Raw genomic sequence first — 20280 nt, forward strand, 5'->3', positions numbered from 1 at the left:
TGAAAACCACCATCTAGTGTGATAAATGGGTGAAACAGGTGGAAATTTCAGTATATTCCTGTTTGTGACCCATTTATAAAATTCCCTGACAATCCCCATCGCCCCCAGATAATTTATCATGGCATCCCAGAAGTTGCAGAAACCTAAAGTAGAGAGGTAAAGTGGAAAATACATGGTTTGATACAGTGTCATAACCATGCTGACTGTACTTATGTGTGTGTGTTATCTTATCGAGCTGAATGTCACCATATTATCTAATCAGTAAAACAGTGGTGTCAACTCAGTGCCAAATGGTTGGTTTCCAGAAACCCTTAGTGTTTCATGGCAACTTTACTTATTAATACATCCGCCTCACTCCAGAGACACTCCACTTTAAATGTTATGTGCTCAGAGAATTAATGCTCAACACTGACCTTCACATCCTCTGTTGTTTGTATTTTTAGCCTCACTAGCGGTTGGCTATATGGATGGCAATGTCAGTGCAACAGTCAGTCCACCACTTTGGTCCAGACTAAAATATCTCAACAACTATTGGATGGGTTGGCATGAAATGTGGTAATGAGATATCCATGGTGCCAAGAGGATGAATCCTAATGACTTTGGTGATCGTCTGGCCTGTCACCTAGCACCATCAGCAGGTTCATTTTTTCACTTTATCCAGTGAAACATCTCATCATACATCTACAGTACTAGATGGATTGGCACAAATTTTGGTACAATCCTAATGACTTTGGTATGTCGAGTGAAATGTCCCCTGACCTTTCAGCTAGCACCATCATCAGGTTAATTCATTATTATCATCATTAGTTTCCCCTTGACTGTCAACACTGGACACATTACAGCCATGTTGATGTCTAGATAACACAACTGGCGGTCATCCAGAATTCATAGAACTGTAGTAACATAAATAACTCTGAATTTAATGTCCACACCAGCTGCTCATTTCACTCACACAACTGGAAGTGTCTCCTTTACCAGCCGACATGGAAAACTGTGATAGTAACTTAAGTCTCCCACCTTCACTAACAACCAAGATGGTGGTTCATAGATGTACTTGTTAGAACTGCTAGCTTGATGAGACTACGGCAGATAAAACACAAGTAGTGGACAGTAAAATAAGAGGGGTTGTGACTTAGTGGTAGGGAGGATGTAAATTTGCCTAAAATATTATAACATTGCTCAACACTGTAGACTAGTAGCATATTGCCAGTAATACAACTTACCAAAACCAAGCTGATTTTTTTAATACTGAACACAAAATCCACCCCATTAAGCATTCAGTCATTTATTGCCATATTTCACACACCCTCATAGAGATATCCAACAGCTGGGTGCAGAAATACACACCGTCTTTGGCAACAAATGTTTACAAGGTCAACCTTCGCTCTTTGATTATGAATGTATTTGATTGGAACTTGTAACTGAGAGACAACAACTCCTTCTCAATGACTGCTCCACTGATTTGCGGTAAGCTACCTAATGCCAATCACTGGAATATTTATACCACACAGAGAGACACCAGTTATAGTGACAAACAATCCAACAAAAACTGTTTCCATTTGGATACTTGGCGTAAATTGAATCAGAATCGATTGAAGAAAGCAACTCAGCCAATGGATGAAGCAGGAAAGCCTGTGAAGTCCACAATCACCCCTTTCAGACTCAACAAAGAGAAAATAGCCAGTGTGATTGTAATCTCTTCAAGAGTAATGTAGCCATCAAGCGTTTCATTGCAGCCCTTGTCTCTGGAGCGCAGAGTTGGACTGTTCTGAATGTGGTGTGAATATCAAGCCGGTGGCTGTGGTCTTAAAAGGCAGCTTAGGTCTCTGCTGCTCACAGCCCCAGAACATGAAGAGGATTAGCCTGCTACCATACCTCCCACTGACTCCCAATGATTATAGCTCTGCACTGTCAGACTTCATTACATTCCCCCTTAGAAACTTACTTTGTAAGTACTGCAGACATTTCAACTTCTGATAGAACCAAGTTCCAAAAAAAATGCCACAAATAAATACCATGATGAATGTCCTATTTGCTATTTTGACAGCTGGAGAAAGACAAGCTAGCCACTCCTGAAGTCTGCTATGTAAAATTGCACCTGATGTGTGCTGAAAATGTTGGGTTGAGCCATGTTTTTGGCTTGTTTTCTCTATGTAAAGTGTCTTCAGGTTACGTGAAGAGTGCTTAAAATCAAATTTATTATTATTATTATTGTGTATTATGTCATATTTTGATTAATCTAGCTAGGTAACCTCTTTGTTTGCTTCAACTGTTTGATAAACAGTTTTTTCACAGTTGTACAGGGACTAACTGTGCACCAGGAGTTGGCTAAAGTATGCTTAAGTATAAAAATCAATGCAGCTCCACTATTGATCACTGAATCTCATTCATACACTACTTTAATAAGCTGGGCAAAGATACACAGTAAACAAAGACTTAATATTGGAGCAGACACCCTACATATGACTGTTTCCACCAACATAGACTGATTTTTTGGTTTTGTCAGGGAGCATATATTGAACAAATAAGTAAATACAAAGGACAACACATTTAACAACAGGTAGTCTCATTAGAATTATGTAAAAAAAAAAAAAAAAAAATCACAAATCACAACATCTGGGTGACTATACCAAAACTGAATTTGACAATTGTTAAAAACTGTTGACCTTGTCAATTCACATTGCAATTTATGATGAAAAGGCCAAGAAAAGGAGGAAAAAGAGACTTGGGCAACAAGCACTGTAAAGTCTGCAGAAAATGCTGGAGGGGAGTGAATTTTATAAGTGTGAGGTGAACTTCAGGTGAGTGGTGACTCAACACTGAATTACATGGATTATGAAATAATTCTCGATCATGGCACAACAAGCAGTTTTACCATTTGCTTGCCATTTTTCTGCTATTTTCAGAATTACATCTCCCACACTTTGCTCACACAATTTAATCAGCATTTTTAGAATAATCTTAAGAGTGACAGGCAGCCACTTGATCAAAAGGCGAGGCATTTGACTTAAACACTAAATGATTTTATCTTCCAACTTTCAACACAAGCTGGCTCAGACTTGTCACACATTTGTCTGTCTTGTCTGAGTTTTTACATCTTATCACAGCACCATTACAGCACAGTCTTCCACTTCTTCCACTGAAATAACATTGAGTCAAAGATCTTAACATCTTAACATCTTAAAAGAGCACTGATTATTGAAAGGGAGCATGTCATTCATTCTTTGACCCTACATTTTCCCAGTGCTGTGAACTGGAGCCCACATGATTGCTTTACCTGCTGCAGAGGCTGTTAGTCCAGGAATGTTCTCATCTCCGGACACAAGGACATTCTCTGGAAGGAGGTGCATCATGGAAACCAGTGCAGGATGGCTTTTTACCACACAGATCAAATGTGCTCCATCAATAGTCTTCAGGATACTGCTGTCTGCAAACACATAACAAAATTGTGTAGAATGTTTTATGATTTCTCATGTATTTTATGATAATCAGGTAAAGTGCTACACTGAATACAAATGAGTTATATATGATATTCCACTCAACCATCATCCCTATCCCACCCAATATCATTTATCTCCTTGGTGCATCACAGTGTAATATTTCCCCAGAAGCAGTGAGTCACCTGACAACATGACATCCAACTGGCAGACACGTCCATTTTTCAATATTCCATTTAGCTGTTGGTGACCTAGGTGCAATGTTCCATTACACTGCGAGCATCGTTTTCTGGGCCTTAACCGAAATGACAACCATTCAACTTGGAAAACATGCTCCTCCAGAAAAGCGCTGCAGCGTAGCTGAGGCGCAATGTATGAGCAATGATGTAGACATTGTCATCTTTCAGGCAGGTCATCCAATGACAAGTGACGACCCACAATTCCTGCCATCAACACAAATCACAGGCCATTTGGAAGGTGAGCAAAGTGGTGTTTGATGCGCTGCGCATGTTGACTTCCCTCAAGCCTGAACAGCATCACAATCTTTCACTCTGACAGGGTTAATGATTGCACCTTCAACAGCATCAGTGACAATCAATACAGGAAGCTCCATTCACTCCTATAGGCTGGTTCAGCAATCTGAGGGTGAGTCCTTAGTGGTCGTTTGTCTGAGAGCGTTTAAGTGACGCAATATGTTTTGGTTAATAATTACCACTGAAGAATCACAGTATAACAACAGTACATTTGCTTTGAAGAAACAGACCGTTGTATTCAAACTGAAGCAACAGATTCGTAAACTCTTCTACTCCTATAATATCAACACCTGTATAATTTAAAGCAATCCAGTCTAACAGTTCCACACTAAAAATGACCTTTTTAAAGCTTGTAATGTTCTAAGGTGTTTGTTGTGTGATATCTAAACATAGGTAGATAAACCTGAATGTTGAACCTTTTTCGTCTTATCATCACTGAAAGCACTTTTCAGACTGACACATCACTTGTAGGAGCTACAGGAAGCATGGGAACTGTATGTTTGAACTGTATGTCCTGATGTTTGTTCCTCATCGGGAAAACCGCAGCAGCATTGGTCGTTTGTCCAAACACTTTAAAAAACCTATGTTTATGTTTTCCTGACATGCAGCCTGTCTTGTCTCTGAAAAGCAAAGGTGGAAGTACCATGACATTGTAAGAATCTCACAGGATCTCTTATGGTGGATGTCGGGATGAAAGGTTGGTCATACAAAGCGTCCAACTTTGATAGCGCTGCTCACATCCAGTCCCCAACCAAAAGTCAACTTTGGCTTCTTTCAAGAAAGACCACAATCTTTCTAACCTTAACCAATTAGTTTTAGTTTCCTAAACCTAAACAGCTTTAATCATTGTGGTGGCAGGTCAGAAAACCCACATAAATCATTTCCGAAACAGTAATTTGTAACTCAAGTTGTGTCAATCATATATGCAATGTTTGTCTCAAAAGATGAATATTATTGTCAATTTCTGCATTAGTAGATGTATGTTGAGGAAATAAATATAAATGTACAGTGTATACAGTTGATATGAAATACGGTATTGACATTTGGGATGAGTTATTCAATATTCTGCCCACCACTGGTCTGCTGTGAGTATGTATTGCCTATCTCAGAGTTAATGACTTGAACGTTAACCAAAGAGAGCCTCTACAGAGAGTTGCCATCCTCCTGGCTTCAAGTTGACTTGAAAACAATCAATTTTCCAACTGGACAATCACCCTAAACAAGCATCAAAGTGATGCCAGGACTGTTTGAAGTCCGAGGAAGAGCAAGGATTGCTAACTTGCAAGGCTTTCCTCTCCACCGTCACCACACCTGAACCCCCCGACATTTTAGTGAAAATATGAAACGAGAAAAGATGAGACACATTTTAACATCACAAGACACTGCTGGATCCTCTGAAGGAGCTCTGAATAATGGGCTTGAATAAGTTTTCAAACACTGATACCAGGAAAAAGAGAAAATTTTAAAAAAGATTTGATTTTGTTCCCATGTGGCTGCAGAGGTCCAAGAGGGTCCACGTGATGTAAACTCCATCATCTGCCCATGTCTGCTTGAAGCCCAAAATGTATAATCACACAGACATACAGTATATATACAGTATATACATAGTATAAACAGAACTGTGTGCGTATCCCTGTCAATGGAGTATATAACAGTGTTTCCCCTAGGTTGACTGCTTTGGAGCGGGGGGGGAGGGGCATATGAAAAACTCAAGACAGAGACATGGGTGTTATTGTGCTCGCACAGTGTGTGAGTGAAAATCATTAGTAGCTCATTGATATTAATGATCATCTAAAATTTTAGCAGCGACGCTCATAATTTTGCAGCGGCGGTGCGCCGCTGCTGAATGAATATAGGGGAAACATTGTATAATGTAAACCAAAGTACTTCTTATGAGCAGTCTGGAAAATTTGCTGAATGTAATCCAAGCAGTAGTAGTTTTCCCTTCAATAAACTGTATCTGTTTTAAAAACATCAGTGCATTTCTTCTAGTCCTGACTGCCTTACAAACTTTGAAAAGGAGAAAAAGAAGTTTGGTACATGGGGTACAGGACTTAAACCTGCAGTGCAGAACTTCTGTCTCCTTCTGGCAGTGACAGTAAATAGTGGTTACCTGGATGTAACTACAGTTCTATGAATACAGGCGTGAGCCGGTCTCCGTCGCTACCGTTGCGGCTGTAAAACGGTGGATGAATCTTTTTGAGTGTCACAACCCCCGTGAAATGAATTGTTTCACCATCAGAATCTGATCCATTCAGTCCGTTCATAACATTTGAAAAGTCTAGAAGAGCTTCACAATTAAATTATTTTAGCCCTCAAGTTAGCGGAGGGTAAGACTAGAAGTTAGCTGGCTCAGCTGGCAGAAGTCTCTGGTGCACATGCTCTATGGGCGCCCTTCAGCTGTGGCAAACCAATCATTATTAGTTGATGTAACACGCATCACTACCAGTGCGCCAGTGCAGGAATGTCACCACAGACACCAGATTAAAAACTCTGTTTACTGTGAAATATAGAGATATTTACCTTGTGGTGATAGACTTAATCAGTGTTGTGTGAGCTTGTTTGGAAAGGACTTGAATGTAACAGACGTTCATTTATGTGTAAAAGTCTCACACTACAGCTTTAAGTTCAGACTTTTGTAAGGAATTAACCAATCTGTTCAGATATTGTCCAGTGGTCGCTTCACAATGAATTCAGTTTGAAAATAATTTAAGACATGAAAACACTTCAGAACACATTGTCAATATATTTATGCTGCTACATTATTTTAAGAACCACAGAAGTAAAACATTTGTAATCTTTTTACTAAGAAAATAAAATCCGCAAAATAACAAATGGATCACTATGGGATCAGCTAAATAGCACAACTGAAAAGAAAATAGATTTTTATGTTAAGTCTATTTGAAATAAATTGTATCTTTGGGGCTTGAGGGAGCAGAACATTTAAGTTAATAAAGGATTATTTTTCAATCATATAAAATAACAATAATCTGGAAAGCAAATGAGTTCAAAGGAAGAAGGGGTAGAATGCTTTAGACAGCTTTTCATGCATTTTCAGGGCAGAGGCAGCACCTTTATCTTTAAAGTTAATGAAAGGGGATTAAGAAGGAAAGAAGATGATGGAGTATATCCCTATGTTTTCCTTCCCTCCATGTCTCATCCCAGCCAAACCCTTTTACTCTCTCGAACAGTTAACTTACTACAAAAAAACTGCTTACATCTAAAGCCAAAAAAGGAAAATGGTTTGGGGAAATCTCTGAGGTTGCTGCATAGCTTCGGCTCTGTTCTACAAATGTCTCCAGTTGCAACAGCAGCTTTCATTGAAAAGATGTTTTTTACCATGAAACACAGAAAGAAAGTAGGATAGGTATGAAAGGAGAGAAAGGGTGGGGGGAAATCAAACAGAACTTTCTTGACACAGATGGTGCCCAGGTGTCTGCAACTTTTTCATCATTTATTTCTTGTTATTCATTATGCATCACGCTTGGATTCCAGTCAGATGCTGTGCATAGATTAGAAAACTACCCCAAAATTTCCTTACAGCAGTGGTGTACCTCAGAGTCAGTTGAGAAGCAACTTGGCAAGAGATGTGAAACCAAGGACGTGGGGGAAAAAAACTGCAGAAAAATGGCTCAGCATCAGACAAACTGAGGCAGTGGTTTTGGGAGAAGGTTGAGTGGGAAAGAAGAAAGTAATAAAGATGATTACGGCTAGGGTGATTTTTAAGAAAGGGTTTTACTGCCAACTTAGATAAGAGTGGAGGAATTTGAAGTTGTGACTTGTGAGATTCATTTGTTTCCACATTTAGTACTAAGCAATCATGTGCTTCCTCATGCCACTTCCCAGAGATCATTTGTCTAGTAATGCAGCCAGTACTGGAAAAGTAAACGTTAGGCTTTGACGCGACTCCATTTAAAAGACAATCCAATATTTGGTGACTTGTATAAATATCTGGAGTATATAGAGCGTGAAGCAGGAGGGCAGGAGTTGCTCAGTGACATATAATAATAATAATGAGAGGAAGACAAATAGTGCAACGGCGCTTAAACGCGCCAGAAGTCATTTCGCATTTCGTCCTGTAGCTTTTTATCTCTCCGGCTGTCTGTTCCTGCAGTTATCAGCTGGTAAAATCTTGTTTTAAAACTTTAAATCGCGGTGTAACCGCAGCCATTACTGAACCTTTTCAACCGCAGCTCTGCAGCGGACAGCTTCAGTTCCGGCAGAGATGCTCTGCAGTGGATAGGTTCAGCTGACGGACAGGGCAGACAGTTTCAGCGGAGCTTTGGTTACACCCCGATTTAACATTTTAAAACAATATTTTACCAGCTGATAACTGCAGAAACAGACAGCCAGAGAGTTGAAGAGCAGCAGGGCGAGATGCAAGGAGGATTTCTGATGTTTTTGTGGCTGCCAACAGCTCTTCCTCCTGCAGACAGTCGCAGACGGAGTGACCCCCTCCAGCAGGCCAGCGCCGCTGTTAGCTGCCATTAGCTCCAAAAGCTAAAACTGTCTCGATCAGCATGTATTTGAAAATGAGTGCAGGGCTGGGAGAGGTGGGTGTTTTCATTCTACCATTTATATAAATTTCATGATGTAGAGACCTCCCAAAACGGTCGACTCTATGTCAGCATTGGCTCTGCCTTCTCAGGGCTAACTTTAAACAGCAGATGACAAGTTGAGCTGTTTTCAACCCATGAAATGCCAATTTTTGTAAATTTGCTGTCAATGTCAACATTAACACCAGCATTGATGTGTTTCATCACAGAACAGTCATATAATTTAGTTTACAGCTCAAAAAACACATTTAAGTGTGCAGCACTTCTTTAAAACAAGGGTCTTAGTTTCATAGCTTTGACCATGAACCCCCCCAAGTAACGAGACTAAAACAAGGTCTGACAGAAACAAACATGAGCAATCAGATGATGAAAGTACAGTAAGTCAAAGTTGAACCAGGAAGTTGGCGTGTAACTGCCCAAAACTAGGAAAACCATGTCCAATTTGTAACAAAGCAGAACTTTCCTTTAACAAAGTCAAACGTGTTAATGTCCTTTCTATATTCACTGAGAAGTTTTTGTTCTCAGACAGTATTAAACAGAATTTGTTCCAGTGCAAGGAAACTGTTTTTATAGCTGGTGGAAATTTTGCCAGAAAATTTTATTGAGGAAAGAATTTACCAAAAAGGTTTTCAAAAACTGCATATAGCTTGAATCAATTCTGTGTTAATCAATCAGTAATACAGATACATCCTCTAAATGATACATTATAGATTGTTTGAACATCGTTGATGAAGTAAAACAGAGTTTACCCTGGCTCAATATGATGCTTAAGTGGTACAGTTTTCAGGTGGAGGAGTCACAACAGGGGAAAAGTGTTGTGTAACTTTATTATGTTTGTTGGAATTTGGAAGTTCACCCAAACAGCGATAAAGCGTGGTGTAGGCGGTGAAAACAAACACTTGTGTCTGGGTTGCCTGGAGTTAGATATGCAGGGAAAACCCTGTTGAGTGCTCTAGTAAACCTCTCTATCTTTGATACAGAGTGGCTTTTTGGTGTATCAATGACAAAATTTGTCATGGCACCACCTTTTTGTCCCAGACTAACAATAAATTGATGTGTCGTGGACTCATGGTGTTGCTTCAAATTAAGATATGCTAATGTGAACACAATGTACCATCTGTTTGTCCTCTCATCACACTAAGAAGGCCCCAGAGCAGCCCTCCACTTTTTCTTTTCTCTACTCCTTCCTCTTTTCTCCCAGTTGAGAAGAGAAGCTTAGATCAAGTCAATGAGCTTACTGCCTCCCTTCGTGCTTGTTTCCTCCTCCTATTTTGGCCTCCCATCCTTTAGGACTTTCAAAAGCCCCAAGGCAGCTTCCTTCCCTCTATCTACTCTCCTTTTCCCATTTCCTGCCTCATGACCCTGACTCCAGCTCTGGAAAATAGAGAAGTTTTGACTTCTCTGCCACCACCACTCGACCACTGCTCCTTTTTCTGTTTCAATCCAAATTGACTTGTCTCCAATTGATCATCCTGCATTCAGTTTTTCTCCACAGATCTTATATCTTTTGGTCTAATATGTATTTTGTAGGGTAAAACTGTGTTTAACCAAAGCAACAAACTTACCCATATTTTCTGCTGGAAAGTGAAAAGCGTGTTTACACAAAACAGCTCCCTTATAAAAGCTTTGAAAAAAAGCCTTGTTTCCTTGTTCTTAGCTGTACTGATGTTTTTTAGTTTTAAATCTAATTCATCTGTCTAATTATGTAATCTGGTGATGTTCATTTAAAATTGTAACAATCGGCACAATTGAAATTATGCAAATCATGCAAGCATTGCAGATAGCTTGCACCCCTTTCTGTTGTCCTTACCAAACGAACCCTTTTGATATTCTTCTTTCTCTTCTTCATAAATTCGTTTTTCTCTATTTATTTCTATACATCCATTGCCCTACCCTTAGAGGCAGAAGCGTGTCTGAGTGTGTTACTCAGCCAGTGGCAGAGAGCCTAGCAAGGCAGTAGAAAACAGAAATACATAGTGTTTGGCAGCCACCTACAGTATATACCATGCTGTCCCTGCTTCTACTCTGGCACCGAATTACATGCACCCTACACAAACCACACTACATATGTAGTCACAAAAGCATGCACATACCCTGCCAGAGGCACTTCTCCGCAGTGAGTTACATGTTTACAGAAGGCCTGTTTTCAAAGCTGGTGATATCAATGCAAAACTATCATTTCTGTTTTGATAGAATCGTGGAAGATCTCAATTCCTGCCCACTTCCCTACCATGTAGGAGTGGGAATCGTTGAATCACACGATTCCTTTTGATTTAGTTCTTATTCTCAATGCAATATGTAGAAAAGCAGATATTATTTTCAGTATTTTACTCAAGTCCATTGTCTGAAAATCTTTTCACTCATGTTTTTAGTCCACTGAAATGCAAAATGAAACATAACTGGCAGTTAATCTAACATCTCGATGAAGGTCTGTCTGACCAAACGGACAAAAGCTGAGAAAAATGTGTGGGAGTATGCAGCCTTTTTATTTGAAAGGGTTATCGTTAAGGTTGGGGGTCAACTGCAACAATTTAGAAACCTTTTACAGTCTTCTGCTTATATAAGAGCAGTGAATTGCAAGTGTAATGTACGGACCACCACTGGCTAAATGTCTTTAGTAGAAACAGAAGTTGCTCTAGAGTTCCAAGAAACAGACTGTGTACCGAGGGATTTTCTTCGCCTGATCAGATCTGTCTAGAAGTTTTGTAAAGTGGTGCAGTGAGTTGGTTGGTCAGCTCATTTGGTGGAGTTCAGTGCCCCGCTTTTGCCGTTTTTTTGAAGAAAACTCTCAGTGTGTGTGCACAGTAGAATGACCAGGTGATGCACTGTAACCCCGTGGTTTGGTTTTTGGCTTTTTCATTTTGTCAACATAACTTTATTGAGGATGTAAAAAAACTGTTGGAAACTGAGAATTGATTCAGAATCCAGATCCAAGCTTTATCTGTTCTCTCTTCTAAAGACTAGTAGGATCAATTAATAGTTTGTTTTTATGTGAGTTTTGGACAGTAAGAAAAATAATCAACTGAGAGTGATGTGTACGGTCCTTCCTGAGCTAATTTCCTAAGCTAAAGGCCAGACTGGCCATTGGGAGCACCAGGAGAATTCCTTGTTGCCTGGCTAGCTGACTGCCTTAAAATTTTTAAAACCACAAAATGAAACCAACAGGGAGGAGTGACATTCACTCAAAACTGTCGGCAGCCCTTTTGCCTGCTTTCAACCTAATGGTAGGATCTCTGTGTCTGTCATCACACTGAACCAGTCTCACACACATACTGCACCAGCACAACAAATGGACAATGGTGATGAAAGTAGACAGAGAGAAAGTGGAGCTGAAAGGGCGGCATACAAGGGAGAAAAGCCCAAGAGGAAAATGCAGCTAAGTGCTGCAAAATTACAGATTTCCATACGCAAAGGTTAATGTTTAAAAAGGAACACATGCTGCCTGGGCCACCCAAAACACATTACAACATCGCAACATATAATATAAAAACATTTGGTGGGAATGTTCTGTATATTTAGCATGACCTTTGCCATCGTTTTTCATAGAATATAAAACTAAGAGCACTGTCAACAAAAGAGTTACAATATAAGTGGTCAGGTATGAATGTGTGAGCGGCCTGGGTTGACATTGGATTCCCTAAGGTTTGCAAACACACCATTGACTGAAACAGATTTTTTTTTTTTTTTTTTTTTTTGTGTGGAACATTTTGTTTCTCTTCCTGCTGGCATCTGTTACTCTTGACTCAAGAATATGTGTTGTAAATGAGATGTGTGCTTCAGATGGAGGCACAAAGCCAAATAAGAATCATTTTCATGTTCACAATACTGCAGAGGATAAGTACTAAAGATTTAGTTTAAGCTCGCTTTGCACTTTAGCAAGTCCTGAAAAATGAAAGTGAACTGGTTCCCATGCTGCTATACCCACATGACACCATTCCCTCGTTAATTCACCTAACATTACCCATCATATAGACAGACAACATTCAAAGTACACAATTTCAATTTCAGTCTGTCCACCACATTGGTCCAGAGTGAAATATCTTGACAAATATTGAAAAGATTGCCATAAGTTTTTGCACTGACATGCATGGTCATCAAAAGATTTATCCTAACATCCATGGTGATCTCCTAACTTTTCATCTAGCGCCACCTGCAGGCCAAAGTTTTCAAGAAACTGTGTGACCCTGATATACTGTACAACATTAGTTATTTCTTAAGTAAAAAATTTATAAATGAATCAACCCGCAGGATTCTGAGGCGTAAAATATGTGACCACAATGTCCTGAGCTTGTACCTGTATTGATATAGTCTTTATTGTCCTGCAGGAAATTTGTTTTCACAGCTTGTACATATTCCACACAGAAACATACCAATATACATAAAAACATAACATCAGTTCCCCTGCCTGTATCCCAACACATATACAGACGGGTGACAAATTAAAGGGAAAACCACTACAGGTCTGAATGCTTGACTCCTACAGTGGGGGGATCTGGTGGCTCTGTTATACTGTGGGGGCATTTTGCTGGCATGGTTTGGGTCCATTTGTCCTCTTAGACGAAAGGGTCACTGCAAATCAATACAAAGTTGTTCTGAGTCATCACCTTTATCCTATGATGAAACATTTCTATCCTGATGGGAGTGGTCTCTTCCAGGATGATAATGCCCTAATTCACAGGGCACGAGGGGTCACTGAATGGTTTGATGAGTATGAAAATGATGTGAATCATATGTTATGACCTTCACAGTCACCAGATCTCAACCCAACCAAACACCTATGGGAGATTTTGGACTGACATGTTAGACGGCGCTCTTCACCACCATCATCAAAACACCAAATGAGGGAATATCTTTTTGAAGAATGGTGTTCATCAGCCTTGACATTGATTTTACAAGTCTCTGGAATTCTTTACTATTACACTATTTACAACCCCTAAAGCATAACAAAGCCACTGGATCCCCTCACTGTAGGGGTCAAGCATTCAGGCCTGTGCCAGTTTTTCCTTTAATTTGTCACCTTCTGTACATGTATCTACACAATCACACACACAGATTAGTCTCAGCGAGACAGCTTGTTCAGTGCTGCTATGGCAGAGGGGATAAAACAAAAGTGAGCTCTTCTCTATTTTAGGGTCCTGTATTACGGCCTGATGGCAGGAGTGTGAAGTGTGGGTTGGGGGGCTGATCAGTGTCATTTGCTGTTGTGAGTGCGAGGAGTGTGATGGCTCTGTTGTTCATGTCTGAGAGACTGGGTGTATAGGGGAGTGGATGAATTTGGAGGTTGCATGTGTGATCCTGGTAAGTTTGTTTTTGTTGGAGATGGTTAACATGGTGAAGAAACAGGGGGAACAGTATGGTTGTAGGGTTGCATCATGCTTTTTTTAAAACAACAACAGGAGGTGGGGGCAACAGAAAGTGAAAGAGTTTGCAGATGATGTGGAGTCTCTGATGGGATTGTTTATGGATATCAGCGATGTGTTGATCAAAGCTGAGTTTATTGTCCAAAGTGAGTCCAAGATATTTGAAGTTGTTGACTTGTCCTACTGTCTTGCTACAGACGGAGATGGTTTTCAGTCCAGTGTGGGGTGTTTAATTTGTTGTTGTCCATGTTCAGTTGGAGGTGGTTGTCTGTGCACCATTGTGTAAAATGAGAAATGGAGTGTTGATAGGCTGTGATAGAGTTATTGTCATTGAATAGTCCCAGTATGGCATTGTCATCAGATGTCAATCATGTCACATCTCAGGTCTCATCCATTATTTCCTATCACTTTTTGTCTGTCAACTTGCCAGTGAAAGCACATGACAAAACACACATCAGTGTATATCAAGTATGACACAATCAGTGGCCTTGCAAACTTGAATTCACTGACATTTGAGCTCCAACTCACACAAACAAGGGTAAGGATAAAGTGTTTATTTGCAGAGTTAGAAATCCAGACTGTGAACTCTTTTTGGGTCTTTCCACTTATCTGTTTTTACTTCTGTGAGATGAACCGATAATTCCATGCAAAAATGTATCATAAAACTACCTTCCACACGGTGGCAAAGCATGAAGTCTCCTCTGACCTTATTTTCTCTCTTGTTGTGATGCAGAATAACATTCTCAGTGGAGACTGAAGACAAAGACCACATTTACCATCAAGACCACTGCAAACAGCAGACAGAATGCTTACTTACCTGTGTACTCCAGAGGACAGAGTACAATTGCTGGCAATGGGCCAGAAAACAAGCTCTATTGTGTAAATGACAAGACGTAGGTTTGTTTGCTCCTCTTATACTACCATACCAGGAAAGTTCATACAGTATGTACACTGTATACACAGTGCTGAAGACATAATCAGAAGCACTTCAAAGTTTAATGCACCAAAGCCACAGGGGAACAAATACAGGCTTATGCTACAGACTGCCAGTCAATATTAGTTTCTTTTTACATTGATTTAAAAGATCAAATGCTTAAAACTTGGCCTGGAAAGTACATTCAACAAGAGGAAAAATCCAGACTTCTCACAACCAAATCATAAAACACAGCCACAGAAGAGTGCTGCGCCTGGCCTCAAGCAATGTGTGTGAGGCTGCCTCAGACAAAACATCTTCATACCAACATTTGCACCGTGTTAAAAAACACAGTTTCCTCATTTAATGAGACCACTGTGGGGGACCTAATGCAGAGAGCTACATCAAAAAAAAGAAAACAAAAAAATACAGATTTGTATTTGGAGTAAGAACTTGTTGGAATTTTCACACGGAAACAATTAAACATGCTCTTGTGATTACTTTCCATATTCTAAGGCAAATTGGCATCCGCTACAGCACTTGAGATTAGAAATTGAATTAGAATTGAAGCTTTGATGTGAGCATACAAAAAAAAACGACAGCTCTCATGGAAACTTAACTGCAGTGTGGATACTTGCGTCATCCCAACTTGGTCGTCAAGCTGTGACGTTTAACCTGCAGTGGTCTGGGTCTTATGGGAAATGGTGTTAGTTTGTTAAAGGCCTCTAAAAACAGTAATATGTAATATAGAGATATTGAATAAACAATGCTATTGGATGTTTTTCTTGTATATATGGAGTCCACCACACAATTTGGTGTTTTTAGTTATTTGCTGGAACAGAACCCAGGAGATGTTGGTGGTTTTACCTTCTACAATAGATCCAAACCCCTACAGAGGAAAGTTCGGGGCTAACAGAAACATGTTTCAGTCATGTTTCAGGTGACCTTTAATTCATCATGTACCCACATTCATGCGGACCATCTGTGCGCAGCCCAAAATGTATAACCACATGGACCACAGGTGTCAATAAAACATGTTAACACGTATTGTAGGAGCCATGTTTTCTGATTTGTGTTTAAAGCAAGCACTAGGGAGTGTATGTTCAAGACCAGCCTGGCCACAGGTTATTAAAGTTCATGTCAGTAATCGCAGGTGTGGCTGATGGGAAAGAAGCAAACAGTTTTTGACTGTGCTCAGACAACATCGTATGACTGTATTTGTTTTAACTTTGTATTGAAAACTTATTGGAAGTGATGGACAATAAGGAATTGGATGGATATAAAGTATTGGAAAAGACTGAATATTGTTTTTCTGAGTACATGTCTAAACAATTAGGCCCATTAGCAGCCAGTAGCGGCTAAAGCGTAGGACTTAGTCACTACACGTATGTTTATGTAGACACCCACTGTCCCATTAAGACACCCACATGTATGTCCATTTTTGGATCATGTCTGCGCCTTCAGCCAGCAGCTTGTTTTAGGACTCTAAAGAAGAGGATAATCCATTGTGATAATGGTGGTGTGTGATGCTTACTATCACTAATATGGTGGCCATATGAAAAATGCAGCCATTTATAGTTTGAATTCACACTTGCATTGAGTTCAACTTTTAACCTCAACTTCATTTGCAGTTTGTGAAATTGAATGATGTAAAATTTATAATGAATGCAGAAGGAAAAAAAGGTCAGCCTCCTGGGCAGGTTATCTCATTATAATTATTGAGCACAATCCACTATATACAGGAATGACCACTATAAGGAAATTTACTCATTTCATTCCAGCACAAAACAGTTTTGAATACTTGCTGCACTCCAGAAATTCACGCTCAAAATGCTTCATATCATGCAGTAGATACAGGGACTGTGTGTCCCTGTCACAGTGGAAGAGGATAAAAGTGAGATAAAGAAATGAAAAAGGGTTTTGACCATAAAAGAGCAACCGCAGGAAGAGTGGCAGCAGTATGGCCCTTAAAACAGAAAAGCATGGTTCCACTAAACAACAGGCATGTGGTTAATAATTCAGCAAGCATAAGAGTCCGTTTGAGAGAAGCTTTTCTAATATTCATGTGACATGATAGCCAAGGCAGGAACTCTGGCTCTCACTGGGCGCAGTGTTATTCATACTGTGAGGCACTACAGTGTTTTGTAATTCATAACCTTGGTTTTGGGCCAAGTGAGGACATATCTAAACCAACCCACACTTCAGTAGCAAACTCAATAATTCAACAAGATTTGTTCTCAAATGCTTAACTGATGTAAGCCTAATATTCAAAGACAATCCAATCAGTAGTTGAGAATTCCCCAAAATAATCAAGCTGTGGACTTCAAGCATGGAGATCCTGGCAGGAAATGAATCAATCAATCAACTTGCTTGACGCACAGGTCCGCACAACTCGTTGAAATTTGGTAGTGGTGTGTGTCTGCTCCTCTGCAAACTTCTGTGACCCATGATAATCTATAACATCTTTCTCTATATAGGTTCCCAGAGACGTTTATGTGTATCTTTGGAGAAGCTCAATTACAGCTGCACTGGTCTGGAAATAAATGCTGTTAAATTCCACATGTACTGAGAATCCTTCAGCTTTCCTCCAGCCACTTTAGGGGATGAATACTTAAGGGACATATTAAGTAATGTAATTAGCATTAGATAGCTAAACATATTATAAAAGGGCTCCTTACAGTCAACAGTGTCCTTCAGCATTGGATGGAGGAGGCTCCTTGGTGATCCATGGTGTAGATTCAGTCTACGAGACAAATTGAAACCAATTTAAATGACTGAATGAATAAATGGAAGTGCCATAGGTCTCTTTATATAAATATGTTTCTAAAACTAGAGTCTCTTAAACAACTATCAGACCATGTCCTCTTCACTTTGACTGCTGATAGCACAACAAACGCTGGTCTCACCAAACAGCTAAAGCACAGTAGCTCTGTAAGCATGCAGTAAAAAGTTTGACAATTACAATGGTTATATCTGTGTAACACATTATTGAAAAAGCTTAAGGTACAACAAATACATATATAAGTATACAAGACCAAACAAGCTGGTAGTGAATATTATTATCGCAGCAACCCCTTCGCTACAACTATACCTGTCCTATCTCCTCATGAGAAACCTCATTAATCCCTAGCGGGTGTAATTAAGAAAAGGCTAATCACCTTCTGTCCCCATCAGCAGCCTGAGCCTCTGGCTTGTTGGTAAAAAGCTCCAAGACAGTGAAGCCTCGCCCCAGGGCCTGCAGAGAGCCATCTGGCCTGGGTGACAATGACACCAGCTCCAGAACCACCACCGTGCTGGGCAACTGCAGAGACGTGTGGAAGTACAAGACCTAGAGAGCCATATGGAGTAAAGACAGACATTATCAATATTACATCTTTACTTTGTTAGGAATACAGCTTTTATATATTTCATTAAATTATATCTAATGTCAAGCGACCTCACAAGCTTCCCTGCAGTGAAAGAAAGATTGTTTTTAAGGTCGGTGATCTAAACCATTCTGTTAATTTTAAATGAGATTAAAAGAACACTGAATTAAACATTAAACTGTGGCATCTGCAGGTCAACGCAACATTTAAAGCAGGTTAACAAGTATTCATACAAGAGACAATACAGTACATATTAATTTACCTTGTTAAATCAGGAACACAGGGCTGGAGTTTCTTTTCCCAAGCAAATAAATTAGAAATACCAAAATATTAATTCAAGAAGTGGATCTACGCATTCCTTGCTGCAAATCTTGCCATGTAACTCAATTTTCATAATCTTCCCATTGGTTCAATTAGATTAGATCAGAAGTAATTTATTGATCACCCTACCAGCTTGACTACATTGGTGTAGCCCCAAGCTATAATAATGACCAGTTCCAAAAGACTCTATGTCAGTCCACACTCAAGACGAGACTTTTTCTTTAAAATGCATTTTGCAACTCAGTTATGTTATACCATCTACTAAAGCTTTTGGTAAATATACTAATACAGTAATTGATATAATGAGTGCGAGTGTGTGCATCTGTCTGTTTGGTGTTTTGTTTACCACATGACAGAACTGGTGGAAACTCCAGCACCCCAACAAATAAAGCCCCCGAACACATTTCACATGTACACTCATGACAAGACAATAATGAGTACATACTCTAGCATGTACCTTACACAATGACCAGCGAGGCATTTTAATGCCTTTAATTAACGAATGTATTTTCTGCTGCAGGCAACTACAAGAATCTAATTACATACTGCAAGTGAGAAGAGGATCATATCTTCTAACGACATCAGCACACAGGACAGGATATATAGCAGCTTAGCATTACTGAAAGAAACTGATATATGTGGAATATACGCCTGAGAGAAACATGAATAAACAATATGTTAACCACTTTGGATAATATATGCAGAATATTGCCCACGTTGCCTGACCTATTCTGTACATTTTGTTTGTGCTCTCTCAGTGCAAGAGAGAGTAAACATGACAGACAGAACTGAGATCGAGATGAGTTACATGACATACACTAATAGTGTCCAATAAACAGCATGTTGAGAATCACTTCAGTGAAATGACATACAAACAAGTACAGATGGTGCACAGTCCCGTGGTACCTAGCTTGGCATCCAGCATCAACTGTTGCTGTCATTTGAGTTACAGCAGCCCAGGGATAATAAATATATAAAAATTCTTAAAAATAAGAACATCACACACATATAGTATTTGGAAGTTGACCTTGGGAGACCCTGGCATACTGAGAAGAAACGGTTGAAAGTTACACATAGACTGCATCAATTTTCACTGGATTTTTTGCACACAAAAAAAATTACACCATTATAGCACAGGGCCAACAGAGGGAGTAAGAAACAACAAGAAAAAAAGAAAAGAAAATGTGAAAAATGCTACCACAGTAATCCTGGTACCACAAACCTATTTCATGGTGCTCTGATACACATACAGTATGTTCCATATGACTGGAACATTGAATTAACTGGATTCAGCTCCTGATGGCCACATTGATGTCATGAGTTACAGTGCACTTGTATAACCTGAGGTGTCAAACTTTCTATTTGTGAAGAATGGAGAACCAATCAATCAATCAGAGCTTTTTAGGCGGTATTAAAAATGGGTACCTGAAGTTTTTCCTGAAAAATGGTGACAAGTGTGGATGAGATCGATGCAGCTGTAGTTTGTTGTAAGTCAACTTACAGAAAAACAACTTTAAAAAAGGGACGTATATCTTCGACTGTCTTGAAAAACCATTAACCGCTCCTTGCAGTGTTGAATGAAAATTACATCAGCAGGGTGGATACATCACTCACTTCTGATTGGTTGGGGTAAAACAAAATACGCTCCTCCCAACAAAAAAGGGGATAAAATCAACGTGTTGTCAGGCTGAATGAATGAAGTGAAATGAAACGGCAGTTCAGTCTCATTATCAGGCTAAAAGATTGTTTGCCTCCATCACAATCATGAAACATACACCTTGTCCCTCACTTAAAA

General features: G+C 39.6%; 1 protein-coding gene across 3 annotated transcripts in view; it reads right to left on the bottom strand.

Annotated features, from left to right (window-relative positions):
* The window catches only part of nphp4 (nephronophthisis 4), a 168273-nt gene that overhangs the window by 124534 nt on the left and 23459 nt on the right, over nt 1-20280 (bottom strand). For all 3 annotated transcript variants that reach the window (XM_044351856.1, XM_044351857.1, XM_044351855.1), the window contains exons 3-5: nt 17958-18127; nt 17478-17542; nt 3278-3427 (exon numbers count right to left, since the gene is read on the bottom strand). In XM_044351856.1, the coding sequence (XP_044207791.1) occupies nt 3278-3427; nt 17478-17542; nt 17958-18127 (385 nt within the window). The remainder of the gene's footprint in view (nt 1-3277; nt 3428-17477; nt 17543-17957; nt 18128-20280) is intronic.

The sequence above is a fragment of the Thunnus albacares genome, chromosome 5 (genome assembly GCF_914725855.1).
Source record: "Thunnus albacares chromosome 5, fThuAlb1.1, whole genome shotgun sequence".
NCBI classification, from domain to species: Eukaryota; Metazoa; Chordata; class Actinopteri; order Scombriformes; family Scombridae; genus Thunnus; species Thunnus albacares.